At 40.1% G+C, this 26,213-nt stretch overlaps 2 protein-coding genes across 3 annotated transcripts in view; both read left to right on the top strand.

The window, feature by feature from the left end:
* The window catches only part of wdr91 (WD repeat domain 91), a 32,066-nt gene extending 30,061 nt beyond the window's left edge, over nucleotides 1-2,005 (top strand). For both annotated transcript variants that reach the window (XM_057818817.1, XM_057818816.1), the window contains exons 15-18: nucleotides 1,101-1,213; nucleotides 1,282-1,389; nucleotides 1,494-1,583; nucleotides 1,648-2,005. In XM_057818817.1, the coding sequence (XP_057674800.1) occupies nucleotides 1,101-1,213; nucleotides 1,282-1,389; nucleotides 1,494-1,583; nucleotides 1,648-1,812 (476 nt within the window). In that variant the 3' untranslated portion in view covers nucleotides 1,813-2,005. The remainder of the gene's footprint in view (nucleotides 1-1,100; nucleotides 1,214-1,281; nucleotides 1,390-1,493; nucleotides 1,584-1,647) is intronic.
* Nucleotides 2,006-6,755: 4,750 nt separating this feature from the next.
* LOC130905429 (nucleolin-like) lies at nucleotides 6,756-22,568 on the top strand. The gene is made up of 2 exons (XM_057818818.1): nucleotides 6,756-7,629; nucleotides 19,023-22,568. The coding sequence occupies exons 1-2, from the start codon at nucleotides 7,042-7,044 to the stop codon at nucleotides 19,173-19,175; spliced, it is 741 nt and encodes a 246-aa protein (XP_057674801.1). The 5' UTR covers nucleotides 6,756-7,041; the 3' UTR covers nucleotides 19,176-22,568.
* Nucleotides 22,569-26,213: the final 3,645 nt, after the last annotated feature.

Here is a 26,213-nt window from a genome sequence, read left to right as displayed (position 1 = left end):
ATGCATCTTACCAGATATAAAATGACTAGTACATAATCTGTGGTGATCGTTTGGTGCCCAGTTTTCTCGTCGAATTGCAGCAGTCTATCTCGCTCTCCTCTCTGGGTCTCTCGGAATACGGTAGAAGTTCAAGTCTCTCCGTCTATCTTCTCTGTTACTGCAACCAACCGCCACACACGCCTTCACCATTATGATTATTAATGTTAACGAGCAGAAAAACACTCCATAATAGGAGGAATTTACGTAGCGGTAATGCGTAAACACAATGACCTGACGGACAATATGGCGCGGAGGCGTGGTTGTGAAGTCATGTGAGTGGGGTCTATTGCGGGTTGTCCCGCACAATCCGGAACTGTTGGCAAGTACCCTAACGTGGAAAACTTTAAAAAAGTTGGCTAATGGTAGAGAGGAACCAGTTTAGCTGTCTTGGCATGCTAACTAGCCACATTATCTGCCTCATTAAGAAGCTAGTTACAGATTTAGTATTTATATATATTTAGTATTTGTCTCACCGTCGCTAGAGAGACTAAACACGCTGGAGAGCTCTCATATTTTACCTTCAATTTTGTATAAAGTGATCGATGATTGTCACGTAAATGTGAAATCAAGTCTGAGGTGTTGCCCCCCTTTGCAGCCACCCTCCACAAGCAAGTGTTGCACGTGGGATGTCCTCCCTCCTCTAATCCACGGCCGTCTGCTTCTTTTCGGTAGCCAAAATACTCCCATACAAGCGAGTTATTTTTTTAAGGAGGAAAAAGCTCACCACCTTCAGCCATTGTTTGAACTGTCGGACTGTCACTGACGGACACAGCAACAACTGGAGGGGGAGGGGTGAGCGCTCCTGCTCCATTTCTTGCTGCATTTTTGGGACATACAGTAAATAATAGCTAATACCGTACTACGGTGTGATGAAAAATTTGAGTGGTTTTGAAAGTGTGACGTGTTAACACCAGGGGAAACCTTGAAACCGGTAACTGGCACATGGCGAATCGGATGATATTATCGTCTAGCTGATAATATCGGACAACTGTAGTTGTGTGATTTTGTTACTGAGGCAAATCTAAGTAATGCCTGTCTGATGTATTTTCCTCTCCTTGTAGACATGCAGCAGTATGAGAGTGCTATGAGCTGGAAGGCACATGATGGAGAGGTTTACAGTGTTGAGTTCAGCTCCGATGAAAACACTGTCTTTAGCATTGGAGGAGATGGCAAGGTGCATTTGTATTAAAAAACGATGATCCTAAATGTGCAGTTTGATTAAAAAATAAGTTGTATCTTCAGTTCATCCAGTGGAACATCCATCGATGTGGCGTAAAGCAGTCAGAGCAGGTTCTACCTCAGGATGCCACTGGACCTTTTGTCCTGTCAGGATACAGCGGCTATAAACAGGTATGCCATGACAGATATTAACATACAGTGGTCAATTACTTATTCTGTAAAACAAAGGATGTACACGGAAGAAATTCAAATATAGTAATAAACTCAAATTATAGGTGCAGGTTCCCAGAGGTCGCCTCTTCACCTTTGACTCAGAAGGACAACATGTCCTGACCTGTTCAAGTTCTGGAGGGATCATTTACAAAGTAAAGACATCTAGTTTCATGGTTTCATGGTTATCTTTTGTGTGACTACCTGCCCTCTGTCCAGCTTACTAATGAAGAACCCACTCTGGAGAGCGTGCTGTCCCTGGGTGGACACAAAGCACCAGTGGTGACTGTTGACTGGTGCTCGGCATTGGACTGTGGTACCTGTCTGACTGCCTCAATGGACGGAAAAATCAAGCTCAGCACACTCCTCGCGCAGAAGTCCTGACTCAGCTGTTGTGTAACAATTATACAAAGAATAGACTTGATAGGTTTTTCATTTCTTGACAGAGATTATTCCAGAATCTGATGTCAATGTAAGCATTTTTCATAATACAATACAAACCTGTTTCACATCCATGACAGTACAATATTAAATTCCTAAGGGAGTTGCAAGATCATAACATTTGTCTTTTTTTTTTTTTTTTTTTTATGCACCCTATTTTCCGGACTATAAGTCACCCTTTTTTTTTTTTTTTTTTTAAGTTTGGCTTAGCCTGCGACTTACACTGCTGGCCAAAAGTATTGGCACCCGTGCAATTCTGTCAGATAATGCTCAATTCCTTCTGGAAAATGATTGGAATTACAAATGCGTTGGTAAAAATATTTTCATTTATTTTGCTTCAAAAAACTCAGAATAAAAAAAAAATTAAATCATTATAATTTTATACAAAACTAAAAAAAATGGGCCGGACAAAAGTATTGGCATCCTTTGAAAAATCGTGTGATTCTTCCCTGATTTGTGTATTTAACAGCACCTGTGACTTACCTGTGGCACATAACAGGTGGTGGCAATAACTAAATCACATTTACAGCCAGTTATAATGGATTAAAGTTGATTAAACTTGCAATGAAAAACCACAAAAGAGAATGGAAAAAAAAATTAAATTATTATCAATTTATTTTATCATATTATTTCATTTTAGCACAACCTTTAGACAAAATAACTGCGAACAACCGCTTCCGGTATCCAACAATGCTCTGCTGGAATTTTAGGCCATTCTTCTTTGGCCAACTGCTCTGTCTCTGAGATTTTAAGGGTGTCTTCTCCAAAATGCCATTTTCAGATCTCTCCAAAGGTGTTCTATGGGATTCAGGTCTGGACTCATTGCTGGCCACTTCAAAAATCTGCAGTGCTTTATCCCAAACCATTTTCTAGTTCTTTTTGGAGTGTATTTTGGGTCATTGTCCTTCTGGAAGACCCATGACCTCTGAGGGAGACCCAGCTTTCTCACACTGGGCATTATGCTGCAAAATTTGTTGGTAGTCTTCAGACTTCATAATGCCATGCACACGGTCAAGCAGAGGCAGCAAAGCAACCCCGAAACATCAGGGAACCTCCGCCATGTTTGACTGTGGGGACCGTGTTCTTTTGTTTGAAGGCCTTGTTTTTTTCCCCCTGTAAACTGTGTTGATGCCTTTTCCCAAAAAGCTCTACTTTTGTCTTATCTGACCAGAAAACATTCTTCCAAAACGTTTTGGCTTTCTCATGTAAGTTTTGGCAAACTCCAGCCTGGGTTTTTTATGTCTTTGGGTGGGAAGTGAGGTCTTCCTGGGTATCGTAGCACAGAGTACCTTTTCATTCAGACGCCGACGGATAGTACGGGTTGACACTGTTGTACCTTTGGACTGCAGGAAAGCTTGAACTTGTTTGGATGTTAGTTGAGGTTCTTTATCCACCATCTGCACAATGTTTCGTTCAAATCTCGTCTTTTTTTTTTTTCTCCGTCCACAGGTTAGCCACAGTGCCATGGGCTTTACACTTATTGATGACACTACGCAAAGTAAACACAGGAACATTCAGGTCTTTGGAGATGGACTTGTAGCCTTGAGATTGCCCATTCTTCCTCACACTTATGCTTCTCAAGTCCTCAGACAGTTCTTTGGTCTTCTTTCTTTTCTCCATGCTCAATCAGGTACACACAAGGACACAGGACAGAGGTTGAGTCAACTTTAATCCAATATAACTGGCTCCAAGTGTGATTTAGTTATCACCTCCACCTGTTCCGTGCCACAGGTAAGTAACAGGTGCTAGAAAGGAAGCATCACATGATTTTTCAAAGGATGCCAATACTTTTGTCCGTTTTTTTCCATTCTTTTTTCATTGCAAGCAAAAGAAATGAAGATATTTCTACCAAAGCATTCGTAATGGCAATCATTTTCTGGGAGAAATTGAGCATTATCTGACAGAATTTCAGGGGTGACAACACTTTTGGCCAGCTGTGTAAGTCTTAAAGACAATTATGTGAGTGTTCCAATTATTATTGAATGATTTAATTTAGGGGGGAAATACTATACATTCTGTAAATCCAGTTAATCTGTAATCATAACAATGACAAAAACAATAGAAAACTGAAGGAGTATGAAAATACTTTAGTATGTATGGCCTTGAATTTGTTTTATTTTTCTAAATAACACGGCAAATAAATTACGTCCAATGACTAAGAGGTACAGAAGATGAATGAATGAGAGACATTTTAAAATAGGAACATTTTGAACGGTTAAGAGGTCATAGATATTAAATACACCAGTAAATTTAAAGTCCATTTCAGGTTCATATTGCAGGAATCTGACCTTTTAGCCAGATCCCCAGCCGAACTGCCGGACCCGCGCTGGCGCAGATCCAACGGTCCGGGCCAGGGGGACTCCGGCCAGAAGGGCAACCTCTGTGCGTTCACCTTAGTCTTAATCCTTTGTACTGACTCCATTTTTGAAAGGCTCACTGAAAACAGGTTGACAATTTATTCAGGATCGATAGAGATCAAAACGGCAAGGCGAAACAAACACTCAGGCGAGGAGGCAAATTCATTCCAAGGTCACCATATCAGAAGTTTCCAAAAAAAGGACAATGCTTAGTTAAACATTCAGTCTTTTGAAGGCTCTCGCCGGGCGGGCCGTGGGCAGAAAGAAGGGTGTGTTTGGGATTATTGTCTGTTTGTGGATTGGACAGTAGTATTCGGGAGTTACTTTTGTCTGGGCAATGAGGATGTGGATTTTCCCACCTCAGCGTCAACGGGGATCTTGGAGTCTTGTCAGTCGTGTTATCAGTTGGACATTGGGCGTTCTCCTGTGTTCCTTGTGTTAGGACAGACCGTCCCACCATTTGTTGTGGACTGTCCGGGAGAACTGATTGCGAGACTTGATGGTGGAGACATGGGCTTGTCAGCGTCCATCTTGCTCAGTTAGTTGTATGACGCACGCGCTGGGCTTCCGTGATAAGAAGGCGCTGTTTATCTCTTATGCCCTATATTCTGCTTGTTGTCCTTAAACTATGATATAAGTGCTATTTATTTTATATTGGGTATGTTAGAGTAATGCAAACAGACGGTTCCTACGAGGAAATGTACTATCTCCTTCAATGGCAATAAATCAATACTTCATCGGATCAATCAGCAATTATGTAGGCTACTTTAAACACCTGGATTTATGGCAAGGGCGTTGGTATGCGTAGGGACAAAACACTACCGACATTTCAAGATGCTGAAATTGTCCCCACCAACTTTTAAGCAACCTTATTTGCATTATATAATGACTTCAGTTATATACTGTAGGTCATTTGACTTGTCTTCCCATATGTTTTGATTGTCTGGTCCATTTTTTTTTTTAATCCTAAACGCATATTTGATTGGCTAATGGTGTGACAGATTTATTTTGCATAATCATTAAGAATGTCCCATCCCCAGCAAAAAGTGTTAATGCAGGTTATGCCATATCGTCCCAACCAATGTTAAGACCAAACCTACGCCCTTAATTTATGGAGCCTTTTTTACTAAATGCACTGATTTTCAGGTAAGCTATTGTACTTCTACATCAGGGGTCCCCAACGACCGGGCCGCGGAACGGTACCGGTCCGTGGCGCATTTGGTACCGGGCCGCGCAGAAATAATAAATAATTTATTAACGACTGCATTGTGGCCGATTGACTTTGCCTGTGCCGCCTAACACACCAATATCCCTGTCTACTCTAGATGTACAACTACAGGATAGGAGGTCGTCATAGAAATGCATTGATTGGACTGTTAGCAGTACATCTTGTTTTGTATATCTATGTGCGCTTGGCCTCAATAATAACGTTTGACGTAGGTCGTCGCCCATCACATTTGTTCCCGGAAATAATTAGCCCCCACACTTGAATGACTGAAAAATCGACGTCTTTGGACAGATTTTTTTGGACAGATTTTTTACGGGGAAAAGGGAACCTGACGAGCCAGAAGATGAGCCTACAACCTCGAAGAAACCAAAATCTATGCTACTTCCCAATCACTAAAGGCCCACAAACTGCGAAGGAGTGGATTCGTGACCCGTATGTGAATAAACCGAGTGAATCGAGCATGTCTGTGCAACAGGAATATCAGCTTGTAGAGATCGCAAATCACGGCGACCTTAAACGTAAATTTGAGACAACAACTCTACTGAGGTTCTGGATTAAAGTCATTTCGGAATATCCTGACATAGCTTGGAGAACACTGAAAACAGAAACATTTCCAACATCTTATCTTTGTGAAGCGGGCTTCTCTCACCCTCCCATCTCGGGACCATCTTAAGGGACAAGCTCAGACCTCCCACTGATTCAGCGCGTGAGTTGTATTTTCCCTGCACTTAACACGACGGGGCTAAAAACAAATGTTATTTTATATTTGCTGTATTTTTCTGCCGCACATTGCCGGTGTTCTGACAAATTTGGCATGCGCGCAACGTTAAAAATGACTGTGAATGCAGCGATTCCAAAGTACACACTACACACTTTCTTTATATTAACTTACATTTGCCATGTTAGCTGCACACAACAACTGCACGCAGCTCTCTCACTTAACGACTTCGCCGTGTCGTTAAGCATTAATTTACGCCATTTTCGTGTTGCACATGTATGTTTATTTAAATAGCTTTTTAGCACCGTTGCATAACATTGAGAGTCCAATTGAATATAAAAGAGGGCTTTTTTCACCGCCACAAAATCTTTGGGAGCAAAATATATAAGGTTATAAAATTTGACAGAACACCGGTCCGTGAAAAAAAGACCGAAATCACACCGGTCCGTGGTGCGAAAAAGGTTGGGGACCCCTGATCTACATGAAAAGTGTTATTACACAATGGAAGAGGTCGTTTGGCGGCTCCATATTGTAATGTGAAGCATTGCCGCATAGCGGCGCTCCCACCCTCAGTAACATTTTCTTTTCGACGAGGAAGCTGCGGGCTCCACAACAATAACAGTGCTAGGAGCAAGGGAATGACACGCTTTCCGACTTAAATCCCGCTTTAAGTCACACGGGATGACAGCTACTTTTGCAAGTAACGCAATGCAAAACATTTTTCCGCTTTAGGAAGACCTATATGTTGCAGTTGGTGAGCATACCTATACCTTTATATATAGATGCGCAGGTGATAGGTTAGCCTGTTCGAACTCTACCGTACCCGTCTTTTTGTTTAATGTCACTGGTGTCAGGCCCCCAGTGCAAACATGGAGAGCTTGTACAAGCGCAAAATGTTCGCTTCGATGCGCAAAACCAAGACGGACCTGTCGAAGAAGAGGCAGATCGGTCTCCCTGCCTCCATCCTGGACGACAGTGACGAGGGCTCCTTCTCCTCTTCCTCGTCGTCCGGTTCCCAGTCCGACTTCCATAGCTCCCCGGAGGAAGACAGTGACCAGGAGGAGTGGCAGAGGAGTGATTCCGGAGCCACGTCGAGCGACGACAGTCGCTCTGTAACCCGCAGAAAGCGCTCTTTTCTGGGAGGCGACGAAACATCCTCGTCCTCGAGCACTGCCAAGGAACGAAATGATGATGATGAGGACGACGACGATGATGATGATGACGATGATGAGAAGGACGGGGTGAAGGAGAGAGAGACTCAGCCAAAGAGGATGGTGCAGCCCAGGAAGAGGTCCAGGGTTCAGCGACAAGATGATTCGGACTCAGATCGTGCAGATGAGAAGCGGCGAGAGGAAGAGGAGAAGGCGAAGAGGAGACAGAGACACAACAAGCTGCTGGCGCTGTCCCGCAGAATGAAGGCCCGAGTACCCAGCCGGAGGAGGATCCGCGTCAAACAGGTGATACACTTGTGGAACGTCGTCCTCTTCTGCATTTAAACTAGGGCTGCAACTAAGGATCTTTTTTTTTTTTTTTTTTTTTAATAGATTAATTAAACGATTAATTGGATAACTGTCACTTCTTTTCAATTACTTTCACAATTTCACATGAAGTTGTTTTAGGCATGTTTTAAGTAACAATGAAGACAAAATGGATGACTATTTCCTTCAAAAATAATATTTTATTACAGCTTCCCGACTTAACTGTAGTCCATAACTTTACTGTTTTAAGTACATAAAACTTGTTAAAGTTTTTGATAAAGGTTCTGAGTATAAAACGTAAAAAGAATTTCTCAATACAAAAATTTAGACATAGATCCTGTTCATTCAAATAAAAAAAATTGCTGCTGATTGACACTTTTTTTTTTCTCGTGACCAAAGCGCTAATACAAATTTTGTCAATGACTCATTAATTTTCTTTAAACAAACTAAACAACAACAGGAGGAAGCAGACTGTCCAGTTGTTCATAAATACAATCCAAATCAAATTTAAAAGCACTGCTCTCTTGTATGACAATTTACAGTTCGAATGGGAGTTTTTGGCTGCCCTTTGTCACCGATTCTGTTCGTAATTTTTATGGACAAAATTTCTAGGCGCAGCCGAAGCGTTGAGGGTGTCCGGTTTGGTGGCCTCAGCATTGCATCTCTGCTTTTTGCAGATGATGTGGTGTTGGCTTCATCAAGCCGTGACCTCCAACTTTCACTGGGGCGGTTCGCGGCCGAGTGTGAAGCAGTTGGGATGACGATCAGCACCTCCAAATCCGAGACCATGGTCCTCAGCCGGAAAAGGGTGGAGTGCCCTCTCCGGGTCGGGGATGAGATCCTGCCCCAAGTGGAGGAGTTCAAGTATCTTGGGGTCTTGTTCACGAGTGAGGGTAGGAGGGAGCGGGAGATTGACAGGCGGATCGGTGCAGCGTCTGCAGTGATGCGGACTCTGCACCGGTCCGTTGTGGTGAAGAAGGAGCTGAGCCAAAAGGCGAAGCTCTCGATTTACCGGTCGATCTACGTTCCTACCCTCACCTATGGTCACGAGCTGTGGGTCGTGACCGAAAGAACAAGATCCCGGATACAAGCGGCCGAAATGAGTTTCCTCCGCAGGGTGTCCGGGCTCTCCCTTAGAGATAGGGTGAGAAGCTCGGTCATCCGGGAGGGGCTTGGTGTCGAACCGCTACTCCTCCGCGTTGAGAGGAGCCAGTTGAGGTGGCTCGGGCATTTGGTTCGGATGCCTCCTGGACGCCTCCCTGGAGAGGTGTTCCGGGCATGTCCCACCAGCAGGAGGCCCCGGGGTCGACCCAGGACACGCTGGAGAGACTATGTCGCTCGGCTGGCCTGGGAACGCCTTGGAATCCCGCCGGAGGAGCTGGCTGAAGTGGCTGGGGAGAGGGAAGTCTGGGCTTCCCTGCTAAAGCTGCTGCCCCCGCGACCCGACCCTGGACTAAGCGGAAGATAATGGATGGATGGATGGATGGATGGATGGATGGGAGTTTTTGTTGAAAGGAGACCCTAAGATGGGTTTATGTGTGTGTTTTTTTTCATAAACCAAGGGCGTAGTTTTGGTCTTAACATTGGTAGGGACAATATAATAGCATGACCTGCATGTACACTTTTTGCTGGGGACGGGACATTAATAAGACCAAACATATTGGGTGAACAGAGGTAGGGGCTACATTTCTCACAAATATGAATCTAATTAATTGATAGGCTAAATGATTAATGCATATTAAATCTGTATTGACTTATACTAACTTTCATATGTATTGGTTTAGATCAGGGGTCCCCAAACTTTTTCCTGTGAGGGCCACATAACCCTTCTCTTCTCTGATGAGGGGCCGGGGTCAGTTTGTAACAGAAAAAGTGTGACGATTGCAGGAGTGCCTAAATGTAAAAATATATTGTTTTTCAGAAAGCCACAATCAAATAACCCTTTATGGATTCTTCACGGAACCAAAGTAAATAAAATAAAAATGATATAATATAGTATAATATAATATAATATAATTAGGGCTGTCAAACGATTAAAAATTTTAAGCGAGTTAATCACAGCTTAAAAATTAATCGTAATTAATCGCAATTCAAACATCTCTAAAATATGCCTTATTTTTCTGTAAATTATTGTTGGAATGGAAAGATAAGACACAAGACGGATATATACATTCAACATACTGTACATAAGTACTGTATTTGTTTATTATAACAATAAATCAACAAGATGGCATTAACATTAATATTCTGTCAAAGCAATCCCTGGGTAGAAAGACTTGTAGTTCTTAAAAGATAGATTTTAGTACAAATTATAGAAATTTTATGTTAAAACCCCTCTTAATGTTTTCGTTTTAATAAAATTGGTAAAATTTTCAATCAAAAAAATTAACTAGTAGCTCACCATTGTTGATGTCAAGAATTACACAATGCTCATGGTGCATAAAATCAGTCGCACCCAAGCGCCAGCAGAGGGAGACAAAAAACACAAGTAACAAGTGGACATGACACTGCTGTCATTTTAATCTGTTTGAACGGGGCATATGCGTTAATTGCGTCAAATATTTTAACGTGATTAATGAAAAAAATTAATTACCGCCCGTTAACGCGATAACTTTGACAGCCCTTAATATAATATAATATAATATAATATAATATAATATAATATAATCAGGGGTGCACATATTTTTTTTGCCCAGGTTCTCAGAGGAGGACCTGGAGATGTGACTTGGTCCTCATTGAGCTTGAGAGCCGACCCACCTGATGCGATAAATTTATGACAAGCTTTACTTAGAGCCAATTAACTTTGATTAATTATATTTACAGTTAATGCTTGATTAACATCAACTGGCACAACAAAATTGCTATTACTTTGAAGTGAAATGTAAAGAAATAAACATAAAAGCACCAATTCAAAATAAAGGGCATTATGCGGCTCCCACATTAACTCCAAGCCTTTTTAAAAGTGGGATGTCCTCCTCATAAGACCTCATTGAACGTGCATGTTTAGCTTTGTAAAATGCGAGCAAAAACACGTTTGTCAGTGCATATCGCTGTTCATTACCTTTATTCCGCCCTATTCCGCCACATGTCCATAGGGCGAGTGGGGTCCTGTTTGACATCGATAGTTTGCTTAATTGCCTCATGCTCTCTGTTTTTTTCGTGCTTTTCAAAATTTGGATGGCTGAAATTCTTTGACCCTACATAAAATGCGTTGCTCTAATCGGCGACATTGGGATTCTCACGGCACATTTCCGTGCGAGCATCATTCGCTTCTAGCCATGGTACCTCCTGTAGCCACTTTTCAGCAAAAGTCCTTTTTTTCGGTAGCTCCGGTGACGTCTCTGTCGTCTGTCTGTCTTTTGACGGTAGTGTTGTATCGGTCGCGAACGATTCGTTCTTTTTGAACGAATTGTTTGGGTGAACGAGACCGAACTAATCACCATCTGCACTGATTCGTTCTATGAAGTTGATGGCGCTTGTTCGCTGCGTGGGAGGGCGTTGAGCAAGCGGCAGCGTCTTCTGACATCGCACACGACCAATCAGACGCCAGCCTCATTGCGTGCAGGGGAGGGAGCGGAAACAGAATCAAGGCGTCTGTCACTCATTCCCACGTGTGGCCAAATAAGCAGCAAGCGTGCAGGCAGGGGGGAAAGACTGAGTTTTGTCACTTCCCGTTCAGTGATTCGGTCCTCCGGTTCCTGACCTAGCTTGCTGCTAACTTGACTTTCCAGTAATGACTATGCGGTGAACGAGTCATAAAATGAAAGGAAATGACTTTGTCACATATTTGTTAACGTGGAGCCTATCAAATGCTGCTCAAACAGACAAAAACACCGCACAAATCTAGCGAGCATGGTTTAGTGTTCTACTTTTCTCAACAGACTCGGGACTGTACCTATGACGATATACTATCAAATTTACAGTAATTTAAAACACGTGTAGCTACGAGGCAAGCAAAAGCTGAGCTGCGGTCGCGTGACGGCAGTGAAGCGGGCAGAGAACTGTCACTATATGGAGGCTTCATGGCAGCAATATTTACCTCATATGTGCACAGAAAAAAAAAGAATATTTAGTATGATCACCATAATACTGATTTGCAATGAAACTGTATATACATGTCAATTTTTTCCGAGTGTTTTTTTTTTTCCGTGTCAGAGGGTGTCGGTTGGTTTGACAAATTATGTCAATCCGTCCATCATGTGCTACTCAAGCGCTCAAAACAAAGCGCACGGACACGGGAGATGTCGCAATATGTCTACATTTTTCTTAACAGACTAATGAGAGTAGAAAGGCGACATCATAAAGAGCAAACAATTATTTCTCGTCAGCATTTGACGATCTGAGATGCGGGGACGACAGGGGAGCTGACCGGATTATTTTATTTATTAATGCCAGTGCAAAAATTCAATACGATCGTCTTAGTAATAAAAAACAAAAATACAACAGAGCGAGAGGTAAATATGATGTGTTGGTCGTTCCATATTTAGGAATTCAACTTTCGATTTATTTTTATTTTCGTGACAGCGAGCATGCCGCGTTGGCTGGTAGAAGCAGCAGCATTGTATATGTGAGCAAGATCATGCTAAAAGTCCGTGCGCCCCCGACCCCAAACCCCCACTTCCCCCTCAAAAGGAAAATGTTTAACCGTGTCCTAAATCGAAATGCAAGCACGAGCCATGACTTTGAGCCCATAGAACTAGGACAGACGACGCGGAAGTTCTCCCTCGCTTTTGGAGCAGCGGGAGGGAGACGAGGCTGTCTGTGAAAGCAGAATGATATCGCCTGTCACTCATTTCTGAAACTACGACGAGTGGTCAATGTGCAAGAGAGGGAGGGACCAAGCAATGTCACTTCCCGTTCAGTTATACTGCGAAGCGGTCTTTGGTGATTCGTTCGGCAACGTCACTTCCCGTTCACTAACCGAACGATTCATTTGGGCGGGGAGGGAGATGAGGGGGGCGAACGATTCGTTGAACGATTTGTTTGAACGAATCTTTTTACTGAACGAACCGGAATGGATTCGTTTACTCAAGTGAACGAGAGATCCCGTCACTATTTGACGGGGGTGGGGGAACACGGAAGTAATTACTCAGTGTGGCCTGCCTCATCGACATTTTGAGAAGTTATTTTCTCGTGTCCGCCGCAAATAGAGTGGTCAGCCATCGGTACGCAAAAGCGTATGGAAGCCGTTGAGGGCCAGCGTGTTTGTCTACGTCCAGTACGCATGTGCGGATCACTTATGTGCACCTCTGAATATAATATAATATAATATAATATAATATAATATAATATAATATAATGTAATATCATGTAATATAATATAATATAATATCATGTAATATAATATAATATAATAATACTGTATTAATTAAATAGATAATAACCAAATAACCATTGCCCAGTTCTTCACAGAAAAAAAGCCAGGACATAAATAACTCTATTGAAAAAAAAAAAAAAAAAATTTTTTTTTTTTTTTTTTTTACAATTTTTTTTTTTTTGTTTTGTTCAGGGGGCCGGACCAAATGTGGCTGCGGGCCGTATCCGGCCCGCGGGCCGTAGTTTGGGGACCCCTGGTTTAGATGATACGCCGTTCGATTCAAACTTTTTTTTTTTCTAAAATTACTCAAATTTAAAAAAAAAAAAACAAAACAAAACACCAGATGTCTGGATTTTATCAGCAAATGTAAAATTTCAATATTTTAACTAGGGCTGTCAAACGACTAAAATTTTTAATTGAGTTAATTACAGCTTAAAAATTAATTAATCTTAATTAATCGCAATTCAAACCATCTATAAAATGCCATATTTTTCTGTAAATTATTGTTGGATTGGAAAGATAAGACAAGATGGATATATACATTCAATACACGGTACATAAGTACTGTATTTGTTTATTATAACAAACAATCAACAAGATGGCATTAACATTATTAACATTCTGTTTAGGGCTGCAGCTATCGAATATTTTAGTAATCGAGTAATCGACTGAAAATTCTATCAATTAATCGAGTAATCGGATAAAACAAATATAATTTTAGGTGAAGAGCAATTATAAATATACATGAGAAAACAAGACATTTCATTTAATCTTGAACCATTTTTAGTCAATGAATGTGTTTATTTTCGATGTATATTGTTGAAAACAGCCAACAATTGCATCTCAGTTGTAACTATTATAAAAAATAAATAAATAAATAAAAAAAAAGACTAATTCACTGCTTTCACTCAAAAAACCTTTAGATCTTATTTTTAAAAATTATATATATATATATATACACCTAAAAATGCCTTTACGCTTGATAACACACATCACTTAAAAGTAAGGATTTTTTCCCACGTGGTTCGATTGAATTTCTATTTGTGTCAAGCCATTTTTAAGTTCTAGTTAAGTTTTAAGTTTGTCTAAACTGTAAGTCCTGATAGGATTTTGAGTTTTTGCAGTGTTCAAAATAAATGTAGGATACAGGCTGTATTGGAGCACATTAGGGACTAGTGCTACTTGGTGTTTTATCCAGCAATGACTACTGAGCTAAAATTGACAGTTAGCATTATTGAGTTTTTATTTAACACCCTCATCACTTCACAACGCTATGTTATGTTAAAGCCTGTATGTAAGACACGTTAGCCACGCATCGAAAGTGGTCATAATTAATAGAAACCTAGCCCTCCGCAGGGCTAACGTTACGTGAGCTAGTAGTGACAGTAACGTTAAACTTATTTATTAGCGCTTAGCGCTCTTTATTAGCGCTTAGCGCTGATGGCGGATGGCGACTGTTTGCTAACGCTGCCCAGACGCGGTCTAGTCTCTCATTTCGCATCTAGTTCAACATACATGTGATCTCTATGAGACTCATCAGACGCTACCTGCAACTAACGCAGCATGTGCGGGTATTATTTAGCAACTTCGGCGTCGTTTGTAGTGGCTGTCGGCTGCAGTAAGTTTGTTTTTTTTGCCTTTCTCTACGCACGTGACATCAGCGCGTTGTCCCGCATTAAAAGTAGTCCAAGCAAAACCTGAAGCTTAGAGCTGTCAAAATAAACGATTACTCGAGGTGAATAAAATTACTCGGATCAGTTTTTAAAACTCGAGTTACTCGAGTTGCTCGAGTATTCGTTTCAGCTCTAATTCTGTTAAAGCGATCCATGGATAGAAAGACTTGTAGTTCTGAAAAGATAAATGTTAGTACAAGTTATAGAAATGTTATATTAAAACCCCTCTTAATGTTTTCGTTTTCATAAAATTTGTAAAATTTTCAATCAAAAAATAAACTAGTAACCCGCCATTGTTGATGTCAATAATTATTACACAACGCTCATGGGTGCTTAAGCCCATAAAATCAGTCGCACCCAAGCGCCAGCAGAGGGCGACAAAACTCCAAAAAACACAAGTAACAAGTTGGCTGTGCTGTCATTTTAATCTGTTTGAGCGGGGCATGTGCGTTAATTGCGTCAAATATTTTAACGTGATTAATTTAAAAAATGAATTACCGCTCATAAACGCGATAATTTTGACAGCCCTAATTTTAATTTTAAGTTAAATGACATTACCATACACAAAGAATACTAACTTTTCAGTGGTCTCTATCTCGGGAAAAAAAAGAAATATTTGTCTTAAGACCACTCAACATTGTCTGTCTAAATAAAGAAATTAAATATAACTGAAAAAAACGTCTTAGTGAGGGAATAACCAAAAAAAATGTAAATGGAGTCTTGGTTCAGGTAAAACACTCCTGCTTTTGTCCACAAGCACAGCCAAACTCAACAAACAATGAAAGCTCCTTTGGACTGCTTTAAGATCACATAAATGAAATAAAAATAAAAATTGGGGAGAAAGCGGTTAACCTCGAATCTTTACATTTCTCACAGATTAGTTAACATAGAAAACACATACAGGAGGAAACTTCTCTCTAAGCAGCTTCCTACTTGAGTTTTGCAGGTTTGGAAATTCACAGTTTAATGTCGTGCTAACTGATGCATGTCGGATTTTCAGTAGCAAAATTAGTGGTGTGTTCCCCACCTCCACAACACTGACGTTTTTTTACATTATTGAATTAGTTGTATTTATTTTATTGAATTGTATTTCTGTCAGGGCTGTGAATACGTGCGTGTTGGGGGGGGTGGGGGGTCAGGTCAGCAGCCAATCAAACGTGTGTTTGAGGAACAAAAATGGACTGCCACATCCATTATAACGAAACTTTCTTTTTTAATAATTAAAGATTTGTCTGCGAGCCAGATGCAGTCGTCAAAAGAGCCAGATCTGGCTCGCGAGCCATAGGTTCCCGACCCCTGATTTAACCAATGAGAGGACTGGGTGACAGTGCAAGAGAGAGAGGCTCGGCTGCATCTGAAATAACCCAGTTTTAATTTGATTTTTTTCATATTATATATATTATATATTTTTCATATTCATAATGTCCAAATATCGGCGACGATAATCGGCCCTGCTGATAACCGGTCTCTCTCTATTGTTTAGTTTGTTTAAAGAAAATAGATGACCCATTGACACAATTTATATCAGCTTATTTACGTTCCTGTAAGGGTTATTGGGGGGGGGGCATAATTAGTCCATGAAAATATTAAATTGGACATGAAGGAATCTGATCTTTTAGCCAGTTTGCCGGAATCACGCCAGCCGAACCGCCGGACCAGCGCTGGCGCAGCTCCAACAACCCAGGCCGGTGAGATTCGACAACCCGGCCAAAATGCCAAACTCCGCGCATTCGCCTTAGTCCTAACCCCTTGTACTGACTCCGTTTTGAAAGCTGGAAAAAGGCTTTGAAACACAAATTGACAATTTATTCAGATCGACAGCGATCAAACGACAAGGCAAAACAGCAACAGACTCAGGCGAGGAGGCAGACTGGTTCCAGGTCGCCATATCACAAGTCAACATAAGATTCCTGAGAAAAGAATGACAACAATTGGTTAAACATTCAGTCTTTTTGAAGGCTCTCCCGGGGCGGGCCATGGGCAGAAAGAAGGGTGTTTTTGGGTCTTCTTCTGTTGCAGATTTGGGCGGTCAAGTTCGTGTGTCACCGTTGCTGGATCATGGTCAATGAGGCAACTGAGGTGGGAGGTTCGGCGCGCCTCACCGTCTGAGAGGCGCTGAGCTATCAAACTAGTAGTTCTTTTTGTTATCGGGTATTGTGGTAGTACAGGACGTCCCGCCATTTGTTCTGGAAGGTCCTGAAGAGCTGATTGCGGGATTTGGTGTTGCATACGTGGGCTTGTGGATGTCTTGCCTATCACCTGGTAGTCAGCGTCAATCTTGCTCAGTCAGCCGCATGACACACGTGTTAGGCTGCCATGGTCAGAAGGCGTCATGTATCTCTTATGCCCTACGTCAAATATATTCTGCTTGTTTTCCTTAAACTACGATATGAATGCATTTTCATATTGGGTACGTTAGAGTAATACAAACTAGGGCTGCAGCTATCGATTATTTTAGTAGTCGATTAATCGATGAACTAGTTTGTCGAATAATCGAGTAATCGGATAAGGAACATGAAAAATTAAAATACCTGAACTGAGCCTCAAACGGTATTAAAAAAAAAAAAATTAAATAAGGATCTATGTACACCAAAAGAACAATTGGCTAACTTACATAGCAAAAGTCCGCTAACTTAAATGCTATAAAACACTTTTTTTTTTATTTTTACAGTGCTCTTAGCAAATAGTTCAGACACATATTCCCACAAAAAACGGCTAAATATACCCATAAACTAAATTACGATTGCATAAAAAAAAAAACACATTAGCTCAAACAAAAACTTAGCTTATGTTGGTCTTAACATGGAGCAGCTGGATTCAGCCATGTGAAATGAGGCAGACTAGGGCAGTGTATCCACCCAAAACAATAAAACTGAATGCAAACACTTTCAAAATAAACCATTACAACGCCACAATAATTCAACGAATACTCGAATCAGCAAAATTGAATTCCAATCTTTTTTTTCCTTATGGTATACTCAAGTTAGGGCTGGGCGATATGGCCTAAAGTATGTATCATGGTAAATTGAGCAGATATACCTCGATAACGATAAATAACGATAAATTCGCCCGAGCGGACGGTTATATAATTTGAAAATCTGAATCAATGCATGAAATACAGATGAGCCGTTTCTCGTTGATTTATTTACCAGCTTTCAATTTAACATATTTAACAATTGTACATGCAGTCTAAACATTAAAGGTATAAAAATTTATTGTAAACAATAAGAAGTCAAGTATGAACATTTATTACAGCTTGTATGGCTTGAACAATGTACATTATCAAAATCAATATGACTGTGCAAACATGTCATTGTAACACACATGACTTACAGCTTGAACGGTACACTTCAAACAAACAAACAAACTTATAACTTATTGTTAATGGCTGCTGTGACATAATTACTCAACACAAGTGTTTACTTCAAGGTTTCAGGGTTTTTTCCCACACGCCCACATGAACCCCCACACAGACACACACACACACACATTAAAGCTATATTGATCTTCTGCTAATGAAACATTTAAAAATTTTATGATGGCAGTAATGACACAGAATTACGCAAGCAATTACAAAAAAATAGCTATGGCCATTAAACGGTCATATAAGTTTCACTGTTGGATTGTACTTTATGCTGAATGCTTTACCAGCTCAGAAGCTATCGGAGAAATCACACACTGACAGAGATGCAAAATAACATGACATACTAATTGCTAGATGCAGTCCGTGCCCAATCGCGTGTCCACTCATTTAAGTTCAGCCGTTTCGCAAGGTTAGAGCCGCTATCCGGCTCAATCACGTTCATTTGTAGCGTTAGCCGCCAGCGTTAACCACTAGCATTAGCCTGTGGCCTGGCTACCAGTAGAAAGCACTGAAAGCACCCTCTCCGGAAATCGTGAGAACCAGAGAGGACAGCGGGTGAAAGCCCGTCTGGATGCGGCCAAGAGTCTACTTAATGTCGGGTGAAAGTTTGGCGAACCTCCCGCAAGGCACACTCCATCATGTTTGCTTGTAGCGTTAGCCACTAGCGTTAGCTTACCGGGCTTCTGTTTGTTTGACTTCCTGATAACCACGTGACTCCATACGTAAGTCCAGACTGATTGCTTTCTTAAAGGGGAATAAATGTAGCCAAACAACACAGAGTCAAAGTGGGATAAAAGACTATTTTCTTGTTTTATTAAATTACCGAATTTACCGACATGGTCAAAATTACGTCGGTTGTCGTGAAGAATTTCAGTAACGGTAAATTTTCGGTTTAGCGCCCTGCTCTACTTCAGACATCAACTACTATTGAATAAATGTTCAAATGACTTTCGATATTTGGAGAACCGTGCACAAAAAAACCTAAACTACTACAGCTAAAAGAAACATTTCATTACAGGATGATGAAGAATCAAAAGAAGTGGAAGATGGCAGTCATGGAGATGAGGAAGCAGGGAATGGCAAGGCCGAGGCTTCGGGTGAAGATGGAGCAGAGAGGGAAAAAGAAGAGGAGAAGGAGAAAGAGGAATCGGAAGAAGCGGTGAAGGAATAGCTTCAACCTTGCAGCGAAGGGTACCAAATGGGGAATCGGAATGTGCAAATATCGCAGTCTTGTTTTCAATTTGAAACGGAACTCTGTACAGTGTTTTGTCTTCTACAACACTAGTAAAACAAGCGACACGTGAACAGCCGGTTTTTATGATGATGTGTTGCTATCGAGACTAACATTGATTATGAGCCACATTGAGATGCCTAAAAGTGAGAATGGAAGAACCTTCCACTTTTGACACAGCTCAATCCTTCAATATCAGTGGATTCTGAATTGGGACTGCATGAGCATGGGTTTGTGTTTCTTCCTTTTAGATCAGGCCTATCGCACCCTAGAAGTGAAGACAGGAGAGGTTGGCGAACTTTTTTTTTTTTTTTTTTTCCTTCAGTCTTACTCAAGTTGGTATGAATAAGCCAAATTTTTCATGATTCTTCTCTAAATAAGAACAATATTATTTGTGCAGGGCCAGCTGTTTTAAAAGAGTAAAACAGGTGCTAATTTGCCAGAGTACAAAACACATTTATTGTTTGAAGATATCTTAAGGGGCATAATATGCAAATTTTTAAGTTCATACTTTTTGAAGGGTGAAATAGGCACAATCGTATGCTCCCAAAATGTTATTTTTTACATTACTGTGCTGTTTCTTGTTTGAGCTTGTTGTTCCAAAATTACGGTTGTTTGCATAACAAGTTTACCATCAGAGAGTTTCATTGTGAAAATTTGAATTGGGCAATATTTATATCAGATCATTATATTTCTTCATATTTTGAATTAAAATTAGCCAAACATTTGTAGAGTATGAGCTGCAAGTTACCAAGTGCTTAAGCTTTACTACTCAGTAGCTGTGCTAGCTATCTGCTAGCTTCATATTAATATCCTTTGAGACTCATCAGCTTCATTTAAATAAATCCCTGCATTTAAATGTTTCTTTAATATTTTATGAATGCGTATGAGGCCACCCGAGGTTTTGCAGGGTTTAACATCTCTGTTGTAGCCATGAAGTCTCATTTTTGTCACTAAAAGGCTGAAGATGGCCTAAAAATGAACTGCCTGTAAATCAGCATTCATATTAAGGAGTCGCCAGCTGCCAATGGAACTGATCTCGGCACTGATTTGAAGATTTACAGTACATTTACCGAATGAAAGTGTTGATTGTTTTGAACACTCCAATCTTGTTAACTCATCAGTGTAAATAACTGGATTTTTGAACTAGCTATAATGAAGATAATTTTCCGTATCCATGATCATGATACCGAAGAACTCAATCACAAAGCTTCTCTGTAAAAAAATCTTTGTGTGTGCGAATGTGTCAAACCTGCAGTATTAAGAGACATTGGATACTTTTATTTGACCAAATGTTTCTTCAGTTCCTAGAACCGGTGTAAAAATAACCAGGCCTTCATCGTACACTTGTATTTTTCCACAGGTCTGTTAATCATAATATTTGGCTCTGTGTCTATTGCGGAATCCTACTGAGCTGTAAAAATGATTTTCCTTACAAACTAAAGGAACTATTTTTTCCCTGATATATATTTTTGGACAAAAGTAGTAATTTGACAACAAATGCTTTGGAATTTGAGGCCATTGTGGCAATGGTATTTGTCAACGACACTTAAAGTGCCAGTAGTTGTAGTTGATAAAAATAATTTTAAAAAATATCTGTACTTACATCCATGATTTAAAGCAAAACGCACACAGTATTTTTAAAAAAAATGAATGTATTTAATTTCCTACTTGTCCCTAAAAAAAAGAAAAAATCAGCTGTGGCTTATTTTCATCTTCAACTAGGCATAGACTTCATAATGTATTGACAGGGCACGTGGCTGATAGATAGGGGGCCTGCATTGTTGGCGAGGCCGTCAAAGCTGACCGAGTGGAATCAAAGAGCTTTTTTCGTTGCAAATTATTGTTAATAAATGCTTAAATCCCTGTATTCTTTATAGATATGGATGTAAAACAGTCTTGATTATTGGTTAAAAGCAACAACAACAAAACGTGCAGTTCGACATATTTACGTAAAATAAATGCTAAGTACAATGCTAGTCTGTTAGTAAACGTAGCTAGCAGCCGCCTTATGAAAACAGAGCTTTTCCAGTGAAAATTCTTGTGAATAAATGCTTAAATGCCCGAATTCTTTGTAGATATGGATGTAAAAGTCTCGATTCCTGGTAAAAAGCAAAAAAATAAACGTGCAGTTCGACATATTTACGTAAAATAAATGCTAAGTACAATGCTAGTCTGTTAGTAAATGTAGCTAGCGGCCGCCTTATGAAAACAGAGCTTTTCCAGTGAAAATTCTTGTGAATAAATGCATAAATCCCTGAATTCTTTGTAGATATGGATGTAAAACAGTCTCGATTCTTGGTAAAAAGCAAAAAAAAAAAAGTGCAGTTAGAGTTTATTTTACGTAAATAAGTCGGAATACAATGCTAGTCTGTTAGGAAATGTAGCTAGCGGCCGCCTTATGAAAACAGCTTTTCCAGTGAAAATTCTTGTGAATAAATGCTTAAATCCCCGTATTCTTTGAAGATATGGACGTAAGACACTCTCGATTCTTGGTAAAAAGCAAAAAAAAAAGTGCAGATAGCATTTATTTTACGTAAATCTTGCGAACTATGATGCCAATCCAGTAGCGGCTAATTTCTCCCATTGATTTTTTTTTTACAACGTTTCAAAATGCATGCATGGTATGAAAAATATAATAATTACCTTGAATCCTCGAACAAAATCACTCCTGAGACAATCGTTCCTGTTTTTATGCGGTATAGCTTTCGTACTTTTTCAATAGAAATCCGGCGTTAGATTGCTGCGTGCGTGTGTTTTTGAATAGCTCCTTTCAATGTGTGCGGCCCCTTACTTGAAGGCGAGGCACAGTGCATGACCGATCTGACCCGTCAATACCATTATGAAGTCTATGGACTGGGGCATTTAACTTTAATTCAGCACATTTTGTATTGCTGCGCCTTTTTTTCCCTCTCATGTATTTGTGTGCTTAAAGAAAAGAACCAATGCTTTCGCCAATCAAATTTCTATTAATTGTTTGTGTTCATGACATTTTAAATTTGCTTTTTTTATTTTATCCAGTGTGCAAATGTGTATATCATCATTTGATTTATCGGCACAATGTCAAAATACATATTAATTTGAAATAAATAGGACTTAGGGATTTCGTTCCTCAGCAGTGTCGGTGTTTTTAGTCCTAACATTTTAAGGCCTTAAGTGTTTTATTCATCATCGCACATGTCACCTGTACTATCAGTGCTCTGTATGTTTTCGGACTGTTTTTCCTGTGGCTTTTTTTGTCCAGCATAAAACTTTGAAAATAAGCCTGCTTTTTAAAAAAGAAAAGGAAAAAAAAGCTTCATGATTAATAAAATTTCTGGTTCATGAGCTAAATATGTTTGCCATGGTTTATTTGATATTATATAAGGGGTGTGTCAAAATATCAAAATGGTGATATATTGTTATACTGCACTCCGGTGGGAGCCCAATGTCCCATCCCCGCCCCAGCGCTGAGGGCAGCCGCCAGTCGCTTCTGCGTTGCGACACTCCGGTGAGACCCCAAGAGCCAGCCGTCAGACCGCCGAACGTGCGGTCTGTGCACTCAAGTGGCCGGCGTATCGATCTATACCTCACGTCAACACAGGCTGACAGGTTGTTATAATTTTGTCCACGAATGTTCAACGAAGTTATAAGAACAAATATCCAATCTCATCTACGTCTCATCTTCGTCGTGCTGAATCCATTTTGGTAGATTGCGTGGGTTCCTCCGGTTTGATTTCGCAGTTTTAACTTAGTCAACACACTGCTTACTTCAACCGCAACTCATGAGGTTTTTTCTAAACCGGACGTTTGAGGCAGACATTGTCCAAGAAGGCGTTGCCCATGTTTCGCCCTGGAATCTTGTCTATACAAGTGATAAAGTTACAGCAGAAGGATGAAGATAGCTTGTTTTTTTTGTTTATCAGTTGTTTTGTTGAATATCCTAGAATGATTTCCTGACCAATGTATCGATAATTGTCTTATCGCCATATTGTGTGATTATCGTTATCGTGAGCTTTGTATCGCAAATCGTATTGTATCATGAGGTACCAAGTGGCTCCCACTGTCCTACCCCTATATTATATGTATTTCTCTAGTATCTGTAGATTAAGCAATTGAAAAAGAAATTAAAAAACAATCTAGCCTGTCTTTTATGTCAAGTGAGACAATACATAGCAATATATTGTTACCTTCTATCCCAATAGGTTATCGATATGATCACACCAAGAATCAAGGACAGGAAGAAAAACACATAAAACATGCACTAAAAAGGTGTCAGTATCCACAATGGACAATAGCAAAAGGTGCAGGACAGGTTAAAAACAAGAACTACACAATCTGGGGGGGGGGACAAACAAAACAAGAACACAAGAGATATGGTGATGTTGCCGAACGTGAGAGGAGTCACGGAACGTATCCAAAGAGTCATGAAAAAATATGACAAACACACTGGTCAAACCACACACAACACTCCGCCAGATATTGGTCCATCCAAAGGACAAAATCCACCTAGAAAACAAATGTAACTTGCAATAAATCATACATCGGGGAGAATGGGAGGAGCTTCATTACAAGAAAAACAACACAAGAAGGAATGTGAAAAAGAGACAAACAATGACAATGAGACAAACAAGGGCAATAAAAGAACAAGCATAACAGGAACATCACAAATCAGCCATCACCGATCACTGCAAAAGGGAAAACCACATTGTGGACTGGGAAAAGGCCAGAGTCATCCGCACCGAAGAAAACAAACATCAGCGCTGGATCAGGGAGGCCATCGAGATCTGCAAGCGGGGCCTGAGAACCATCAACAGGGATGAGGAGGCGTACATGCTCTCTATGACCTGGACCAGCATCCTGGAAGAGTAAATGGTCAGCAGAGGGCGTGACTCGCCTGTCAATCTGACAGGTGAGTTATGCCTTCATCCATCAGCTGATAAAGACACGTCACACCAACACTCTCTGATGAAGGCAGAAATGTTCTCCGAAACATGTCAAGTATTTAAACCACCTATAACTCTTGTCTGGGATATCAGAAAAATTCGACTAGCACCAAGAATCAATTTATCATTTTAAAAAGATGTCACCGTTTAATAAAGGAATCAACGGGTTGCAACCAAAAATTTACCACTAAACCAAAATTTTCCACTAGAATAGTGTCTCTAAAGCCAGGGTCCTAAATTAGCGGACAGCGGTCCACGACCGGACCATGACACACCTCTCTACGGACCCACGGACGAACGAAAAAAACGAAGAAAAGAAACCTTTTTTTCAACATATATCATTTTTATGAATCGCCGATCTATCGCTATGCGCTATCGCTAAATTCTGTTTCATTTTTAGTCAAATATCATCCATGTTCCCACTTCTGTTGTCATCTCTATGACAACGATGAGCTAATTGGCTGAGAGAGCCTGCATGGATGCGCTGATTGGCTGAGAGAGTCTGCATGCCACTAGCTAGTGTGGGCAGACCGCAGCAGTGTGAAACATGATTCGCACCCGGCACGTTGCAATCTGTTTGTACATGCCACCAGTAGAAGACCGAATCTAACAAAATGGCATGCTCAAAGTTGACCAAGAGAAGAAAAATAGACAATGAAAATCGCCATTTCAATGAGGAATGGACAGACAAATATGCATCAATTTTACCAACGGCAAGTACCAATGTATGTGCTTAATACATTTAAAGACAATTGCGCTGTTAAAAGTGAAAATGTGAAATGCTATTATGTTAAAGAGCACAGCTCTTTTGAAGAGAAGTTTCCTCCTGAATCAGAATCGAGAAGGCGAGAAATGAACAGGTTGAAGCAGTCATATCAAGAGTCAAGCAAGATTATTGTTAAATCTATGACACAACAACAAATTGCAACGGCGTGCTCACTCAGAGTGTCGTGGGTGTTGGCCAAACATAAGAAGCTGTTCTCTCATAGAGAAATAACAAAAGAGTAACAAAAGTAACAGTAACAAAAGAGGAAAATGACAAAAAAAATCTAACAAATTTCACTCTCAGATTCATCAACCACAAGACACACTGAATTAATGGCTGATGATATGAGTAAACAGCTTTGTGACCCTCAAATGCCATTTCTCTCATTGAGCAGTGTTTTACAGTTAAAGTTACTGTCAATAATTGTTATGTTTGTCATTTATGTTCTGAAAAAGTGAACATGTACTTTACTACTTGCATGTTTTCTTTTTTTGTCCAGCAGTGTTATACAGTTACAAAATGTACTGTCCATAGTTGTTGTTTGCACCTTAATGACAGAGCTTGTGTAAACATTGTACTTGCATGTTTTTTTAAAAAAAAATTTTATGTCTTTTTATTTTAAGTCACAAAAATGTTCTGTTAATTTATTTTTATTTAATCAGAATGTACATTGTATTTTTGTTGGGTCAAAAGAAAACCACCTTTACCACCTTCGACCTGCCTTGTACTTGACCGACATTAATAAATTGACCCATGCATGTATGAAAAGAATAATTCAAGATTTCTATTTGAGGGCCCCTGCTCTAAAGTCTAAATTCATTGGCTGCCTAAGACAGCGCTAAACGACCAATTCCTTTTTACAGGGAGGGAGAGTGAACGCACTCGTCAGGCAAAATAAAATGCACGGAAATATTCTAATAGTCTGTGAAGTTGTGTTCCTTATAGAATATGAGAATAGTTCATGTTTTGACAGATTGTTTGCGACAGTCCAAGAAATAGACCTAACTTACTTTTCCACTTAGAAACAGCTTGTTATTCTCTTTATTAGTTGTATTCCAAAGTAATGGTAAATGGTAAGTGGTGTTGTAGATTTATTTTCTGACCCATGTATCGATAACACAATGTTACAGGGAAAAAAAAAAAGTTCCTGTCTTGTAATCATTTTATTTGTGTTGTTTGGTTCCAAACTAAATCAAAAAGTACAACTAAAAAGGTAAAAGTTTGGTTTTTCTAAAATTAGTGGCTATATTCAAAATTTGTTATGCAGAAACTATTTGTTTATATTAT

The sequence above is a fragment of the Corythoichthys intestinalis genome, chromosome 17 (assembly GCF_030265065.1).
Source record: "Corythoichthys intestinalis isolate RoL2023-P3 chromosome 17, ASM3026506v1, whole genome shotgun sequence".
In the NCBI taxonomy this organism is placed as follows: Eukaryota; Metazoa; Chordata; class Actinopteri; order Syngnathiformes; family Syngnathidae; genus Corythoichthys; species Corythoichthys intestinalis.
The sequence above is the reverse complement of the archived record's forward strand: the minus strand, read 5'-3'. Positions and strand labels throughout refer to the sequence as shown.